The sequence below is a fragment of the Urtica dioica genome, chromosome 2, assembly GCF_054948205.1.
Source record: "Urtica dioica subsp. dioica isolate 48M chromosome 2, U.dioica_male_clone48M_v1_H2, whole genome shotgun sequence".
NCBI classification, from domain to species: domain Eukaryota; kingdom Viridiplantae; phylum Streptophyta; class Magnoliopsida; order Rosales; family Urticaceae; genus Urtica; species Urtica dioica.
In genome coordinates this window covers 45,957,579-45,976,196 of record NC_142757.1, presented here as the reverse complement: position 1 = coordinate 45,976,196, position 18,618 = coordinate 45,957,579, and the positions used below count along the sequence as shown (strand labels likewise).

At 40.2% G+C, this 18,618-nt stretch overlaps 2 protein-coding genes across 2 annotated transcripts; both read right to left on the bottom strand.

Moving 5' to 3' along the window:
* Positions 1 to 3,404: 3,404 nt before the first annotated feature.
* CT-BMY (chloroplast beta-amylase) lies at positions 3,405 to 6,978 on the bottom strand. The gene is made up of 4 exons (XM_089606821.1): positions 6,060 to 6,978; positions 5,452 to 5,662; positions 5,235 to 5,345; positions 3,405 to 4,400 (listed from the first exon to the last, which is right to left on the bottom strand). The coding sequence occupies exons 1-4, from the start codon at positions 6,629 to 6,631 to the stop codon at positions 3,603 to 3,605; spliced, it is 1,692 nt and encodes a 563-aa protein (XP_089462947.1). The 5' UTR covers positions 6,632 to 6,978; the 3' UTR covers positions 3,405 to 3,602.
* Positions 6,979 to 16,540: 9,562 nt separating this feature from the next.
* Positions 16,541 to 17,751, bottom strand: LOC149404995 (uncharacterized). Its single transcript, XM_089607742.1, has 3 exons — positions 17,129 to 17,751; positions 16,664 to 16,779; positions 16,541 to 16,554 (listed from the first exon to the last, which is right to left on the bottom strand). The coding sequence occupies exons 1-3, from the start codon at positions 17,749 to 17,751 to the stop codon at positions 16,541 to 16,543; spliced, it is 753 nt and encodes a 250-aa protein (XP_089463868.1).
* Between the last annotated feature and the right edge of the window lie 867 nt (positions 17,752 to 18,618).

Sequence of the window (18,618 nt, the reverse complement as noted above, 5' to 3'; positions counted from 1 at the left end):
CTGCTAATAACACTAGGACAAAAAAACGTCATTCGGTGCGACGATTGTCGCACCAAATACCTCATATGTCGCACCTGATAGTTTATTAGGTGCGACATTAGGTGCGACAAAGTCGCACCGAATATGCCGTCGCTAAAGGCATTAGGTGCGACATGTCGCATCTAATATGTTTTTTAAATTAAAAAAAATTACAAAATCATAAATAGATGTTGTTCGATCCAGGCGGCGGGGCGGGGCTGGTCCAGGCGGCGGTGGGGCAGGGCGGGGGGCTGGCCCAGGCGGCGTTGGGGCGGGGCGGAGGGCTGGTCCAGGCGGCGGTGGGGCGGGCGGGCAGGGGGCTGGTCCAGGCGGCGGGGCGGGGCTGGTCCAGGCGGCGACGGGGCAGGCTGGGAGAGATAGACAGAGTGAGAGATGGCCGGTGAGACAGATAGAGAGAGAAATAGATGGGGACGTACCAGGAAGGTCCGGCAGCGGCGGAGCGGAGAGGGACGGCGGCGGGGACTGGCTGAGAGAGAGAGACAGTGTGAAACGGTGAGAGACGGCCGGTGAGACAGAGAGAGAGAGATGGGGACGTACCAGGATGAGCCGGCAGCGGCGCTGCGGGGAAGGACGGCGGCGGGGGCTGGCTGAGAGAGAGAGACCTTGTGAGATGAGAGAGAGTGAGTTAATGTGTGAAAAAGGAGAAACGCAGGGTTTAAAACCCTAAACCTATTGGGTGCGACATTGTCGCACCTAATAATCATATTGGGTGCGACATTGTCGCACCCAATATAAAATCCCAGATCCAAAAAAAATTCGGCGGGATTCGCTGACAAATTTAATTTTAAAACTCATTGGGTGCGATATTTGTCGCACATAAAGGTATTAGGTGCGACATATTCATATTAGGTGCGACAATATCGCACCGAATACCACTAAACATTAACGAAATTTTTAGTCATCCGGATGAGTATCCGGTGCGACATGTCGCACCTAATATGAGCTTAGGTACGACTATTAGGTGCGACATGTCGCACCTAATACCCTTGCGCACCCAATATGCTAATTTGTAGTAGTGTAACTCTATTTACGATTTGAAACAAGTTCCCGCTAATGGTATTCAAACTTTTATGAGGTCATCATTTCATTAAGTTTTGAAGAGAATCTTATGAGTGCTATAAGCTAAAAAGTTAATCGGTGTAGGTAAAATATGTTTCCTTATTTTATATGTTGATAGCCCGTTGCTATAGTGATTAATGATAATGGATTGTTATATGAAGTGAAACAAATTATCTCTAAGAACATTATTATGAAAGATATGAGTGATTCATATTATATCATTGACATTAAGACCCATAAAATATTACAAGACATTTTTTGTATCAAGAGACTTATGTCTACAATGTCTCAAAAAGATTTTTGATGAAAAATCGTTCACCAAATGTAACACCTATCAAGTATCTAATCAGCCATAAAAGAGCAGATTAAAGATGAAAAAGTAGTCATCAAACACATTTACACCGTGTTGATGATTGTCAATCTTTTGACATGTCTACCAAAAAAATTTAAGGATCACGTTGAAAGTATTAGACTTGGTAATCATTGTGCAATCTTTCATTTTGTGGTACACTTGTTTCAAATTAAAAATGTAATTTCTTTTGATATTTTCAAATGTGGTTGTCCACATTCATTTTATGTTGAGAAGTAACATTTTCATACACCTAGAATAAACATATAGTTGATTAATTAAAGAATAAAGCGTTGTTGGTTGAGGAATTTGATATATATTGTAATACATGAAAATAAACGTACCGGCGTTCGACTTACCGATGTTGAAACCGAAAAAAAGCTTCTTGGAACAAGCCAAAGGTATCCAAAAAAATACATAATGGAGTGTTTAATCTTTTTTGCTTCCGCATTATCGTGTTTTTCTAGAACACATTTAGACACTATACTATAACATGCATGATTTACAAAATAGTCAAGTTTAGTTTAATATTGGTGACATATTCAAAAGTTACACAAATGTGAAAATACGAAGTAGGAACGCATCTCTTATTAAGGCATTTGTTGATGTTAGGAATTGAACTCACGATCTCCACTTTAGAGATGCTGTGAAATTATCAATAGACCAAACTAATTATCATATGAATACATCTTTTGGCTAAACCAATAATATTATTTTAAAATGGTAGACTACATATATATAATTCAATATTCATATATAAAAATAATATGAATAACATAACATTTTCTTTTTGTTAAAAAATATAACCTTGGCTTTTATATGCTAGTCAATTATTTCTAAATCCATTTTTATTCCAAACTCTTGCTCGGAATTCGCTTTCATATGTGTAAATTATGGAAACAATCATGGTATTATTATCTTGCGCATTGATGGTTACGAGACTACATAGAAAATGATTTCGAGGTCCCCAAGTTCACACACGCATTAAAAAAGTCACACCGTATTGGAGTGAAAGCGAGAGGCTAGGTGAACCAAGAAAAACTTATTGAAACCGGAGCTGAAGGTAGTCGGAAAACACAATAATAGTAGGTGATTTGATCATTTTACTTATGCAACGTGTGATAATATTGTCTAGAACACGTACTTTTTTTTTCCAGTGGAGATTGAACCCACGACCTCCACACAGGAAGTGGTGTGGAATTACCACTAGACTATCCTAGGTACCACGTCTAGAACACGTACTAGACTGTGTAATATCACTTACATGATTCATAAAATAATTAAGATTTGTCTAATATTATCAAATTTACAAAAATGTTAAATACCAAATATCAATACATCTTTTGACTATGTCCATGATACTTTTATAGTGGTAAAATGATCATATATAAGGGTTAATATTTTATTCATAGTGTTCGAACAAATTTGGATAACGCAATTTTGTCTATTCTTCAAAAAATTTATAACCTTTAAATATAAAAAAAATTATTATACTAATTAATTAGTTTCAAGCCACTTGTAAATTCTTTTATTTATTATGTATTTAGCTCAAATACACGTGGTGAATTGACACACTAATTTTGCAGAAATCTCTGAAGCCTGGGATTCAACATCATAAGAGTAAAAATTAATGAATGAGCGAAGACTAAATGTAACATTCCTGAAAGAATCATGTTACATTACACGTAGTATAAATACATAACAGTAATTTGCGCGCGCTCTATTTATTCTTCTTACACATTTTGTCTATCATCATCCTTTTCTTTCCTCTATATAAACATTCCATATCTATCTAAACTATACACGATCACATAAGCCTAGAGCACAAGCGTAATGGCTTTTAATATATGTTTAGCTCAAATATCCGAGGTGAAACGACACAATAGTTATAGAAGTCCAGTCCTAATTTTGCAGAAATGTCTATATATCCCGGAAATCAAGACCATACGAAAAGAAAAGCATATTAAATATAACATAATTGAAATAATAATCGTGTTTCATTAACACTACACGTAGTATTAATTAATACATATTTGTCCGCGCTCTATATCCTTTCTTTCATAATTTGTTTTTCCTCATCCTTTCTTCCTCTCTACAAACATTCCATCTATCTATCTATATATATATATACTAAACTATACACGATCACATAAGCCTAGAGCACAAGAGTAACCAGTTCCTCTTCTCTCTTCTTCACAAACCCAACGTAAAGGTCACTCATCATCCCGCCGGAATCGAGCTCGTAAAGCCTCCGACTGCTTCTCCGGCCACACTCCTCCGACGACATAGCCCTAACGAACTGAACCAAGTTCCTCCAATTTTCGCCTTCGAAGAGCCTCTTGTTCATCCTCAAATACGTGAACGCGCAGAGCCCGCCTCCGCGGCGGCTCGCGGCCGCGACCTGATCGAACGCCGCCGCGTCGTACCTCTCCAACGCGTTCTCTCCGGCGAGCCCGACTCCGGCCGCCGCCGCCGCCTCCGCCGCCTGAGCCACCAGCCCCTCCGGCGAGCACCCCGCCTCGCGGGGCTGCTCGCCGTCCCTCATCTCCATGCACGTGAAGTTGAACGCCGCTCCGTGGCGAGCGAAGACCCGAGCGATCGGCCCGTACCCGTCCCGGCCGCGAGAGTTGTTGTAGCCCGCGGTGAGCTCGGCCGCGTGGGACCGCGTGTTGTAGTGCCAGTGGATTCCGGCAACTTTGCCGGAGAGTTTTGCGCCGGTGCCGGCGAACACGGCCTCGGCGGCGGAGAGGAGGGCGTCGCCGTGGCGGAGGAGGCTCCCGGAGTACCATTCGAGGAAGAATCGACCGTATTCGGTGTTCCATGTTCCTTCCCGCCGGAAGAAGCCCGTGTCCTCCGGCCGGTGGTTGTAGCTTCCCGAGTCGTGGGGCCCGCCGATCCCCCACTCTTTCTTTCCGATCGCCGACGCCGACGCAGCCAGCGAGGCTTTCATGTACTGCATTTTGGAGTTCAATAAATATTACAACTAGTAAAGAAGACAGGAATATTGAAGTTAAGAATAAGACCGCAAATTTGAAATAACGAAAAAAGAAAACTCAGGGAAAAAACAATTTTTTTTTATAAAAAGTTATACAAAATTTAAACTACAAATATTTAAAAATAAAAAGCTTAGTGTAAAAATTGTAATTTTTGTCTCAAGCCACTGGTTACAGGTCGCTTAAGCTCAAGTGGGCCAATACCCCTCCTAAATTTTTAAAAATTAAATTTTTACTCTTTAATTTTTAAAAAATTAAATTTTTTATTCTAATATAATATATTATTAGCCAAAAATTATATCATTTTTCATATCTGCTTCTCTTGAATATTTTATTTTTTTACACGTCTTTTATAAAATTATAACTTTTAACCCCAAAATTTTATATTTAAACTTAAAATTATATAATTTTTTTATATTTAATTTTCTTGAATATTTTTTTTTTCTTACACGCCCTAACTACAACCCAATTTTTGTACTAGTATCAGCCAAGGTTATATTAAGTCAAAGACTTATGAAACTTTATTATGACATCGTACTTCTCAGTAGTTTCATATTCTTTCTTAAACTTGATGAAATTTTATTTTATGATATAGTTTACATGGTACTAGGGCCCACTAGAATCAAATTTTAAAAATAATGAGATCCATTAAAATAATGAGAAACTCATTATATATTAATTTATAAAGAATCTATTTGCCAAACACCAATTGGTACGCAAAAAATGTGAGCCTAATTTTGGGACAGATATAACTAGCTTGGGAGAATTTATGGTCATTGAATTGAGTTTAGTACCTTGTCGTAGCATTGGAATTCTCCGATCCCGGGAAACTTCCAAGTTCCGTTTGCTTCGGGATAAGCCGGATATCTGAGCTCTCCACAAGGACCCATCCCCACTTGAATTTCCTACACACATAATTCAGCTCTTAGGATTTTATAATTTATATATATATAATTAATACATAATTAGGGCTAGAAAAACTATATTACATGTAATAATAAGTAAACGTACCACAATGACATCGCCGAGGTAATCCGCGAACCTGTCGCGGAAGCTCCTCATGAAATCGGAGTAGACCTGAATTGGAGTCCTCCCTCTGAGGACGGGCAGTGAGTCACAGCCGAGTGAGATGTATTCTGGGTTTCTCCTTCCCGATTTGTCTGTGTAGACAAGGTCTGGGTTCTGGCTAATCGCCTGAAGCACCCATGGTGGTAGAGGAATGCTGAGAGAGAGAGTAAAAAAAAACAAATCTAAGCATTATAAATAATTGCAAACTAGCTAGTTTACTTGCTTGCATTAATTCACCCTAAAGATCCTAATTATCAATCCATTTTGGCTTCAAGATAAGTAAAATCTTAATTAGTTAATCTAGTTTACATGCTTGTATCAATTCACCCAAAAGACGTTAATTATCAATCCATTTTGGCTTCATGACACCTAAAATCTTAGTTCCCCCTCCATTTCTTTACTTGAGATATAAACCAAATAATAAGGAAAAAAAAGGTTAAATAGCTAGAAAATAGTATTCATTGCAAAAACTAATCTAGATAGTAATTTACCTAGTCAATCATTCAATAGATTGATAAATTATTGTTTGCCAAGGAAAAAAAAAATGTTACCTGCACGAATCCCCGACGTTGCCTCCGCACTGGTGAAACGACATGACGACTTGAAGCTTGAGTCCGTGTCGTTGGACCATTCGCACGAGATCGGCGTAAGCCTCCCAATTGTACTTGAGCGGGCCTTCCCTCTCGACCAATCCCCACCACACATCAACCATCACTCCCTCGGCTCCGGCACCTTTCAGGGCCATCAGACTCGCGTTCATAGCTCGCCCCTTATTCCCTTTCATCCCAGCGTCCAATGGGAGCATCACGAAAACCGGAACCCTTCCCCCGTGGGACCCACTTCCGCCGCTGCCCGTGGGCTGCGCGTGAAGTTTCTCTCTTTTCGTCTTCTTTGTCGTCGTCGTCGTTGATGTTGTGACGACGTCAACGACGACGACTGAACTACTACTATTTTTTGTTGTCGTTGTTGCGACGACATTTCGCGAGAAGCGTCGTTGACGCGTCGAGGGATTGGCGACGTGTGGGAAGAACGCCGAGCTCGTCGACGATAGGTGATCGATGGCGTCGGAGTGGTTGAGATTATTGTTGAGAAAGGGAGTTGAAGAATGTAACGTTAAAGCCATTCTTATTTTATTTGTGAGGGAAATAACATGAACAAGAAGAAATAATGGAAGAGATTTTTTTTTTTTTTTTGAAAAGCTATGGAAGATGTGTGTTGGAAATGCTGGATTGTGATTTATTTATAGAAATATAATGGTTGGTGTGGGGTCTAGTTTTGAAAGAAAGAAAGAGAAAAGTGAAAAAGTGCATAAAATCAAAATTGGTCAGCTTGTTATTTCAGTGTCGTTCTCACCAACACGCGGTTAGGCCTTTACCATTCTTTTTTTTATAAGGCACCAGTCTTTCTTCTTATCAACAATTTTATGCATTCTCTTTCAAATTTAACAATACATTGAAAAACATTTATTTATTGTTTAGGGTTAAGAAAAATTAGATAGTTTTAGCGTTTAATTTATATTTTTTGTGGGGAAATATAATCTATTACGTGTTAGATGTTTGGTGACCTGAATGTCCTTGTGTAGGCTCTATGATTGTCGCTGCTGCAAATATAGTTTTTCTTTTATTAGATCCCTATTTTTTTTAATTTACCCAGGTTTTACTTTTTTTTTTTCTGGCATTTTATTATTTTGTTACTTATTTGTTGACATCATATAATTTCTATAGGATTTTCCATGTTAAATTTATGTTCTTGGTTTTTTCATACTAAAATTTCTTTTAATGCCATCAATTCATAATAGCATGAAAATTAAATTATTTTGAATTTATAAAATCCTTGCTACTTTTACGGTTTATCATGCAATATCATATGCATCTTTCTTAACGCTTAAGAATTCAGATTTATCAATTTTTATCACGAGGGAATAAAAATATCTCCGATTGATGCTTACTCTACTTCTGATATTTTTTAAAATGCATTCCCATGTAACCAGCTGTCCTAATAATCCAAGGATAAATAAAGATATTTACGCAAAAAAAATTAAATGAAAAATGATGTGGAGTTCTTTAATTCTGATATTTTGTTTTTCCAAATTCTATTTTACAGGTGAGCTATAATAATGATGTATGTTGTAAGATGAATATTCATACAAGTTCCGAAAACGTGAAACATCTCAAACCTAGAAATTTGAGTGGCTAAAATCCAAGGAAAATATAAAGTGAAAAAAAAAATTACCTTGCGGTATAAATAAATATTTTTTTGAAAAAAAGGACACCACTATTTTTCCAAAAAAATATATACCAATCCTTCATGGTGTGAATGATAACTTGTGTAAGGCTTTGCTTATTCCACGGTATATAAAAAAAAAATCACCACCAAATACGCTTGGTTCTCTTTTATATGTCCTTTTCTTCTCAATACATTTCAAATTTCTTCTCTCTCTTTTTTGTTTTTTTGGATCACATATTATCATGAAAAAAGAAAATATTTAATCCTCTTTAATTGGTTCATGACTGGAGGCTATTTTCACTAGCAAAAACGTGTGTTTTTTTTTTTTTTTTTTAATTTTTAACTCAACTCAGCTTTGCTTTCAATTTTTAAATATTGCGTTTGTCGACGAAATAAATTTTATGGATTCAGACAAACGTTTGATTTAGTCATTAGATCGCGATTCAAAATGTTTGATATATACGTTCCATTTGATCAGTCTGAATTATTCAATTTAGTTTTCGTCCTGTTTTGGAAAGCATATATGAATGAATCGTTTATTATGAAATGGCTCGATTGATTGGTATTTCTTTTCAAACGAAGGCCTTAATGGCCAATAGTTGGACTCACATTTACGGGTTAAAATGTGCATTTATCTTATAAAACCGTGTCAACGAAATACAATTCAACATGCCACGTCACTGAAACATGTTTGTATGATGTGTCATCCACGTGGTAATGTTTTTATAGGTATAATTATATATATCAAATAATTAACAAATTAGCTATATTTATACTTTTATTACTATTTAACCAATTTTTAGTAAATATTTGGTAAATAGTCACAATGATTACGTGACGGCATGTATATAGTCACAAATTTTCAAATTAAAATGTAAATATACGTATAAATGTGTTACATTTATGACTATTTACAAAATATTTACTAAATGTTGGTTAAATAACAATATGAAAAGTAATATGACTATATATCTAATATATCCTATTTATATTTGTGATTTTTTTTAACATTGTATTTGCTATATTTTATGTAAATTTATGAGACATATAGTTGTAACGTAAATATTGGAGATAGCATGATGTATCAAAAATTATGCGGAAATAATTAATTACGCTATTTAGCTAATTAATTAATGTTATATAATAAGATCTAAATTTACGAGCAATATCAGACAACGGAATTAAATAGAAGAGTCATTAGAAAAACTTACGGGTTTTTTCTTAGCTACAAAAACTTTAATCGAGTTCTTTAAGATCCCGTTCTAAGCTCCAATAACTCGATATTCTAGTTTTACCTCCCACGATCAGATCTGCGGGTACTCTCATGGTGATGGACTTGATGATAACACCTTAGTCTTCTGAAACGTAATCTCCGAGACGAATAAGAAGAAAGTGTGGGCACACTCTGAATATCACTATGACTCTGATTTATGATTTCAGATCGTACCATGTTTATGAGAATGGAATCACGGAATTCAGAGGAAGAGAGAGAGAGAGAGATTGTAATAATTTACAGCTGTGAGATTGTAATAATAATATTCATTATTACCAGAGAGTTCTTATCCGTCTTTATCAGAGCCGAATCGGAGACTATGAACATAGTAATAGGAGCTTAACAAATCCGATGAAAAAGACGAAATAATCATTTCTCTTTTTCCTTCGATTCGTTTAATATTGGTCAAATACTCCACTATGTAAGCCAAGACTGAACCCTCCTTTATACTAGAATTATATTTACTCATCATGACGAGTGTCCACTGATATAGTTAGTTCATGATCAAGATCCTCGAGGTTTAACCCTGTTAATCGCGTTTTTGGATTAGCACTAAGAACCGTCCGTGGTTCGATATAGGGCCGGACCCTATGACCGCACGTAGGTTGGGTTTGATGAAGTTCTTATCTTCTCGTCGTGTTCTTGTTCTTCGGATCTTTGGGTCTCCGGGTCCTTGAGTTTCCGGGTCGTTGGATCTTCCGCGTTCACCGTGTTCTTCACGTTCCTTTATTGAGTTCTCGAGTCTTTGTTTCTTTGAGTCTTCAACCCTTTAAATCTTCCACGTTCTCCGTGTTTTTCACGTGTTTGTGTTCTTCGTGTTCATCGTGTTCTTCGGATCTTCAAGTGTCCGGGTCTTCGGATCTTCGAGTCCCGGGTCTTTGGATCTTCCACGTTCTTCGTGTTCTTCGCCGGGTCTTCAAATCCTTGCACCTTCACCTAACCATAAGAAAATGTGAATCTAGAGGGACGCGGAGGGTTTTCCCTCGGCGCGTGCTCCGACGCTCAACATTAGTCGTGTTGTATTGTGTTTTTGGTAAACAATTTATACTTGTCTCTATGTTTTCTAGAGAGAGAAAGTGGTGGTGAGATTTTTGTAGAGTTTTGACAAGTTGAGAGAAACTTACTTTGTGTTGTGAATGAGTGAGGTATTTATAGGGACCAAGGAGTTTGGTGAAAAGTACTTGATTAGGTGGTGGAGATGGCTGGGTGGTCTTGGCCGAGTGAAGACGGCCGGGTGGTCTTGGCCGATTGAAGACAACCGGGTGGTCTTGGCCGAGTGAAGACGGCCGGGTGATTTTGGCCGAGTGAAGATGGCCGGGTGGTCTTGGCCGGGTGAAGACAACCGGGTGATTTTGGCCGAGTGAAGATGACCGGGTGGTCTTGGCCGGGTGAAGACAACCGGGTGGTCTTGGCGGGTGAAGATGACCGGGTGGTCTTGGCCGGGTGAAGATGACCGGGTGATTTTGGCCGAGTGAAGATGACCGGGTGTTCTTGGTCGGGTGAAGATGACCGGGTGGTCTTGGCCGGGTGAAAATGGCCGGGTGGTCTTGGCCGAGTGAAGATGGCCGGATGGTCTTCTTTTTTGGCCGACCGGGTGGTCATTTTATTTGGCCGACCGGGTGGTTATTTTTGTGGCTTTGTCTTGAAGATTTGTCAAGAAGTCTAGCTTGAAAACATTCTTTGAGAGTATTTTGAAAGACATTTCATGAGTGTTGACTCGGAACTTGGTGCGTGAGTTTGCTTGTGGGCTTGTGCATTATGTATGGACTTGATGTATCATTTTTTGCTCTCGGGGTGTCGTTTTTACGTTGTGAAAACGACGGCATAACAAACCCGTATCGAGAAAGTTCAATTATTTCATTATACCTTTCTTGATACTTATATTCCCTAAGCACCGTTGCTTCCCCGGCGAAAGATTCTTCTGAGCGTTACTTACTTCGGAAGTGCGTGCAATCTATCGGTTCTGGAATCAATCCTTAGGTGAGTGAACATTTACCTTCTTTCAGGAAGGCTGGATTCTGTATCTGTTAATCATTTTCTGCTCAGATCATATTCCGGATTCCTAAAACATAAGTTTAATCAGCGTCTCAGTAGCCTTTCACGAAATGAGTCAAAGAACCCGGCGATATGACCTAGAAGTCCATGATCACTTCAGGATTTACATCAAGTCTCACTGTGACCATCATAAGCGACCCCGAATAGTGTGTCGTAACGGTACTTAAACGACACATCTACAACCAAATTCAGTCCAGGTCCTACACTTACCACAAGTACAGAATGCTCCCACTAAGTGATCAACCTTCACTCGTATTCCACATATATGCTTTTAGATTCAGCTATCCAGACATGAATCAATCATCGATCATGTTTTAGTTCACCACCGAACTCGAATGCCCAACATGCGATTCAGTTTAATACGAATATTACGGATTGATGAATGTTTGATAAATCTTTTATAAGAAATAACCGATTTTAATTCAAATAGATAATAAATGTCGAATTTTATTTTATTAATAATTTCAACGAGAATTACAAATAAAATCTTTTCGTGGGTAAGGATTCCTAACAATTTTTGCCTTGCAGCTCCTATTATTGGCCTTGAGAAGGATTCTCGAACTCCGCTTCATCAAGAAACGCGTCAAATATGAATTGATATCTTCTTCTCATCGTGTGTCACATTCAATGCTTGATCCGATGTCAAAGGGCCAATTGAGAAGGGCGTTGTTGATTGGTCCTTGAGATCCATAATTCAAGGACGCGATTGAAGGAGTCTTCACCTTGTAATCGAACCGAGCTAAGCCAAAATTGGCTTAGCTCGCAAAGTTCTTCATAAAATGGCTTAGCTCGTCATGTCTCATGCGACAGACTAAGACATAAATGACTTAGCTCGCAAAGTTCTTCATAAAATGGCTTAGATTGTCATGTCTCATGCGACAGACTAAGACATAAATGACTTAGCTCGTTAAACCTACTGATGGGGGTAAGCCTAAAAAAGATTTTTAGCTCGTTGTTATTGTTCGTGACGGACTAAGCCAAACATAGCTTTTTGCAAGGTATCTTAAGACATATGCACCAAACCTCGAGGTCCCCTATGGGCTTGGGCTTAGTGCTTGACATGGGCTCTCAAAGAGTTCTTCTTTTTGAAGGACAAAGTTAACACCAATAATTAGTCACGCAATTTATTTAATTCGTAACAGGCTGCAAGTTATTGTAGTTATTTGAATTGAAGAGAGAACAAGCTTTGCACCTGTGGTGCGAGATCTATTCGAGCTTAAAAGATCATACGAACACTAGATCGCCCGAGCTACATCTCTTATACGAGTTGAGAGTTTTGATCTCAAGTTTATTGTAATAAGGTTGCTACATGATACGTGTTTTTCAATTCAAATATTCGATTTGATTTCGAATTCGTAATGAATTCTCATAAAATCTTTGAGACGTTTAGTATCCCTAATTTTATAAAGATTTGGCGCATTAATTGCTAGTATGTTGAATTTCGTGCCTATAAAATCTGATGGTCACTTCTTTTGTTCATTATTTAACTCTTGGATGCTTATTTTATTTTTATTTTTGGTAAGTTTACGTTTATCTCTTATTTTTCCTTTTTTTTCTCGCAACAGACATTCTTATTTCTCTTCGTATGCTAGGGTTATATTGTAGAATTGATTTGTGAATATTTGGTTTCACAGGATGTTGACCTGTAAAACTAGTACAACAATATCTTACGAAAATACACAGACTCCGAGTATGTGGACTCCGAGTACAAAGGTGATTTAGGCAAGACTTTCTCTGTATACCGATGAATCTAATACAAGAGAGCAATGTTTATAAAAGGTCTTAAGTAGAAAAAACAAGAAAAGCATTCAAAAGTTCCGTCTCTCGAGAATCTTCGTAAGTTCCTATTTATACTCGTCTGGGGTTGCTTCATTTACCACATGGTCGTGGGCTCTGACGGTTATTCCGGGGAACGTGGGGTGATCAATCCCACGTTCTAGATGGTTTTTTGGTAACTGCCGCTTCCCTTTCGCTGAGGTGGACGGTTGCTACTCTTCGTATGATTTTGGAACTGTCGAGGTGTGCGTTTAGGCATTTGAAACATGTTTTCTTTTGGTTTGACTAGTCTTTGACCTACGGTCTTCTCTTCTCTCCGAAGTTCTGATCGGTAGGTTTCGTTCTTATCTTATGAACGGGTTGTTCCTTTTCAGTGTTTAACTCTTAGGTCTATTTTACCTGAGTCCGGTGCTGGATTCTGTGTTCTGCTCGGGGTTCTGACTACTATACTCGGTGTTTGAGCAAATTATCCCGTAACAGCAGCCCTCCAGTTACTTAATATTTTTGGCAAAAATGGTAAGGAACTATTTCAGCGGTTTGAGAGGCCGTGTTTATCTTTGCTTATCTTCCGAGTACAAACCCTACATTCTCTTTTAGTTCGAGGCGTCTTACGACGTCGTTTGGTTTGATCGTTTTGAATCGTTATGTCGCTTCGTTTTGATGGTCAGATTCGAGTGGCTTCTTGGACACGCTTAATCTGAGCCGTTCATGCCGTCTTTATATAAGGCTTTTCCTAAGTTTTTGGATTCATTCCACATTTCCTTCTAAATTTTACTCTCAGCACGTTCTCGGCTTGATCTGCCTATTCGGATTGTGCTCCTAGTTCTCTCGTCTGTTGTCCAGATCTTCCGACCTTCAAACTCACAGGTAAGGTTTCTTCAGCATTACTCGGTGATCTGTACTTTCTTTTACTTCTCGTATTCGGACCCTCCGGACTTTAGGGATCATAGTTTCTCAACTTCCTTAGGGACATGAGAGGACTTGCACGTCCTGACCTGAGTTTCGACACCCGTATCATTCGGCGATTGGAGCCTGACCCCGATAATGTTATCTTGTCGGATGGGTTCAGGTTCCCTTTCCTCAGGAATCGCGTTTGGTATCATGTCCCAGAGATCGGATGGGACCGTCCCGTAATCGCTTATGATGAATCTTGCGTGTATCCCAGTCCCGAGTTCGAGGGGGTTGATAACGAGGAAAGAGTTTTTGACTCGTCTTCCCTGTCGTGTAGGGAGACCATGGTTTTGGAGATATCGTCCTCGTCTGCTTCTTCGAGGGGAAGCGAGTCGGAGTCCCGAGAGACGATGAGCCTTTCTCTTTCGCAAGAGTATTCTCAAGATGCTCCAGGTCCAAGCGGGAGGACTTTTGGAGTCGACCTTCCGGAGTAGGAAGATGAGGCCCTGGTGTTTAAACGTAAAGAAGGCCAGTTTTCGGCCAAAATTTGGACTTCTCGGGTTATCAAGAAATATATACAAGACCTGATGGAGGAGTTTGAGATCGCGGAGGGGATCATCATCTCGGCCCCTTCAGAAGATGAGAGGGCTGATCAGCCCCCTGCCGGGAAGATAACGTTTAACAAGGCTATCTTGAATGTGATCGGAGGATTGCCGATGCATCCTCTCATATCTCAGTTCGTCTCCGGCCTGGGATGTTCTCTTACTCAGCTCGTCCCTAATGTGTATAAGATTTTTGTTGGGATGGTTGTGCTATGGGCGAAATTTTATAGTCGTCCCGTCACTTTAGAGGATTTTTCTCAGTATTATTCGCTCAAGTCGGCTCCGGGGCAGCACGGTTATTATTATGCTCGGGCCCATGATGATCAGTCTAGAGTTGTCACTCGTCTTCCTTCCAGCCAGAAAAATTGGAAGGATTATTTCTTTTGGATTGAGGGGGACGTTTTCTACGAGGGATGCCCCATAAAAGCTTCGTTCTCGGAACTGGGTGTGACTCTGGTTTAAAATTCTTGTTTGATAAGTAGGATCAGAGTTCTTATCAGGTTTCCTTATATCTTCTATGTTTGGTTCCAGGTTCCCTTCCACAATATCCCGAGGACGAGACGCCATTCCACTCCGAGATCTTTGACATTTCGGAAGCTGATCGGTCGACATTCGTGTTGTCGGACCCGGACTTACTTGACCAATATTACTATTACCCATATTCGAGTGAGCACTTTATTTATTTCTCATCAAATCATATACGTTCTAGTTTTTTATTATTCTTACTTTTTGTTTTCTTAACAGAGATCGCACATATGGCGAAGAAGAGAGCCACTCCCGACCAAGTCCCCCCAAACCCGAAGCGCACTAAGGCCTCCAAGGCCTCATCTGCAGGTAAACGGGCGGCTCAGTCTACTTCGAAGGTCCCTGATCGTCCTATCTCTTCTCCGGGGAAGAGCCTGATCGAGCCTTCCTCCGCCCCCGACCACCTGACTACGATCATTTCTTTCCTTCACGAGCGTCTTCCCGCCGAGAAGGTCCAGGCAGTCCTCGGGTCCGAGCCGCTAGAGAGGCTTACTCAAGTCACCGACTCTGTGGTTTCGGTATGTTGTTTTTTTTATTTACCTAGTCGGCACCTATTTCCTTTCCTTGTGCTTTTATATATATTTTGAAGCTGACCATTTGTTGGTGTGATCACCTCAGAGCTTTGTCGGTGTGGTCGGGCTCGTTGGCTCACTGGGCTACGAGCTCACTTCCTTGAGGCAGCGGAACGATCGTTTTCTCAGGGAGATGGATGCAGCCAGGGACGAAGCGGCGAAGATCCGGTCAGAGCTTGCGCGGAAATTCCAAGCAGATCTCGAGGCTGCTCGTTTAGCGGCGGTGGTAGAGTACAAAGCTTCCGAGGACTATCGCAACATGCGCGATGACCTTTATACCATTGGGATAAACGAAGCTGTTCGGATCCTCGGCCTGAAGAATCCTATTTTGGATACTACGGATCTAGATGAGGATTTGGAGTCGATGGAAGAAAAGCCCGAGCAAAGAGCTAGCGATGACCTGGAGGGATGAAGCGAGAGTTTTATTTTTCTCTTTCTTTTTTTTGTTTAACCCGCTCGGGTTTTGAACAATTGATCTGTGGTCGGATCTTTTTAATATGTAATTATCTTCCTTTTAGGTTTTGAACAATTGACCCGTGGTCGGATTATGTAATTAATTTTTCTTTAGGTTTAATATATTTCTTCCGTGGTCGGAGTTAATTTATCTGAGTTTTCTGAACTTGGCAAAATAAAGTATAACTAAGTAGAAAGTATTTAAAACAATATTTTACCGGTTTAAGTTTTCTAAAGAAGAAAATATTTTAAGAAACTTAATTATCCTGCCGCCTAGTTTATTTTGCCGTGAATGTGTAAAAACCATGTTACTAAGCACCGAGTAGAATAATATGAGTAAACAAGGGATAATTACTTCTGAAAATCACAAGTACACGCGACCAAGCCGCTTTTTGAAATTGCAAATACAATACATGCGACCAACCGCTTTTTGAATGTTTAAAATGGAAATATTTAAACATAGAAACGTCGAAGGTGCTCGGCATTCCAGGGGTTTTTCTCCATATCACAGCTCAACTGCTGTAATCGGTATGCCCCGTTTTCGAAGTCTTCTCGGATGATGTAGGGTCCTTCCCAATTTGCGTTGAAGGCTCCCTCTTGGTGAATTTTGGTGTGGAGAAAAACTCTTCTGAGGACTTTGTCGCCGACTTTGAAAGATCTTAGTCGGACTTTCCTGTTGAAATACCGAGTAACTTTTTGTTGGTTAGCGAGATTTCTTAATCTGCTTTTTCTCTTTTTTCTTCTAGCAAGTCTATACTACTTCTCAAAATTTCGTTGTTTACCTCTGTTGAGTAGTTTTCTCTTCTCACTGTTGGTCATAATGTCGGTCGGGATAACCGTGTCGGAACCGTATGTGAGAGAGAAAGGTGTTTCGCCAGTTGCGGAGTGCTCGGTGGTTCTGTATAACCAGAGGACTTCTTGGAGCATATCCACCCACTCCGACTTCTGGTCGTCTAACTTCGTTTTTAGGCCGTGTTTTATTGTTTTGTTGACGGCCTCCACCAATCCGTTGGACTGTGGTCTGACTGGAGTAGAAAAAACCTTGTTAATGCCATATTTTTCACAAAAAACTTTTGAAGGAATCACAGTCAAATTGAGTTCCGTGGTCGGATACGATTTTGACTGGTATCCCAGACCGAGTAATAATGTTTTTCCATACAAATTTCTCAATTGCATAAGCAGTTATTTTATTCAAAGGCTCGGCTTCGACCCATTTTGAAAAATAATCGATGGCTACAATTGCGTACCTGCATCCACCTCGGCCTGTCGGCAATGCTCCGATTAAATCTATTCCCCATTCTGCGAATGGAATCGGGAATGAGAGGGAGATGAGCGGATTAGGAGGGAGCCTCGGGATGTTAGAGAACTTCTGGCACTTGACGCATCTTTGTGTCATGTGTCGAGCGTCGACTTTCAGTGTCGGCCAGTAGAGTCCTTGCCGGATGATCTTTTGTGCCAACGCCTCGCATCCGATGTGACTTCCGCATATCCCTTCATGGATCTCTTTGAGAGTGTATTCAACTTCGTCTTCGTCCAGACATTTGAGGAGAGCCTGAGAAAATCCTCTTTTGTAGAGATTTTGGCCTTCTAAGAAATACTGAGCAGCTCTGAATTTCAAGCTTCTAGCCTCATTTTTATCTTTGGGCAGAGCTCCGTGCTGCAAATACTCCCTAATCGGAGTTTTCCATGACTTTCGTTGATCGACCTGAAGCACATGGGGGGTGACTAGGATTGACTCCGAGTCGGATCCTTGGGTGGCAAACTTCGCTAATGCATCAGCCTCTTCATTCATGGCTCTGTGGACTTGGGTGATTACGCAAAGTTCGAATTCGTTCGCCAGGTTTCTGGCTTTCTCGGCATATAGCGACATCTTTTCGCCTTTTGCCTGAAATTCAAATTTCATTTGATTAACAATTAACTGAGAATCCGAATATACTTTGAGCTTTTTGATTTCTAAATCTTTTGCTATTTGGAGCCCATCTATCATAGCTTCGTACTCAGCTTCAATGTTTGAAGCATTGAAATAGAATTTTAGAGCAAACTTTACCTTGTCTCCTTCTGGACTGGATAGCGCAATCCCGACTCCGGACCCCTTTTCGTTGGCTGCTCCATCTACGTACATGTCCCAAACCGGGAAATCAATCGGTCTGTACATGAATTCTGCAATGAAGTCAGCTACTGCTTGTGGTTTGATTGTTGGTCGGGGGCTGAAGCGTATATCGTATTGTGTCAGCTCGATCGACCATTTCATTAACCTTTCGGACACATCGGGTTTTTGCAGCACCTGACGTAACGGGAAATTGGTAAGAACTATAATCGGATGCGCGAGAAAATAGTGTTTTAGCTTCCGAGATGCGGTGATGAGGGCGAAGGCTAGCTTCTCGAGCTCCGGGTATCTTCCTTCCGCCTCGTTGAGACGTCGCGAAGTATAATAAATCGGGACCTGGTGTTTTCCCTCATTCTTGATTAATGCTGAGCTTACTGCGTGCTCCGATACGGCTAAGTAAATTTCCAGGGGCTCTCCTTCTTGTACTTTTCTTAAAGTAGGAGGCCATGCTAAGTGCTCCTTCAGAGACTCGAAACTCTCATTGCATTGCTTGGTCCATTCAAATTCTTTGGAGCCTCTGAGCGCATTAAAGAAGTGAATGCTTCGATCGGTTGATCTTGAAATAAAACGGCTCAATGCAGCTATGCACCCTGTCAACTTTTGTACTTCTGTTATGTTCCGCGGTGGTGT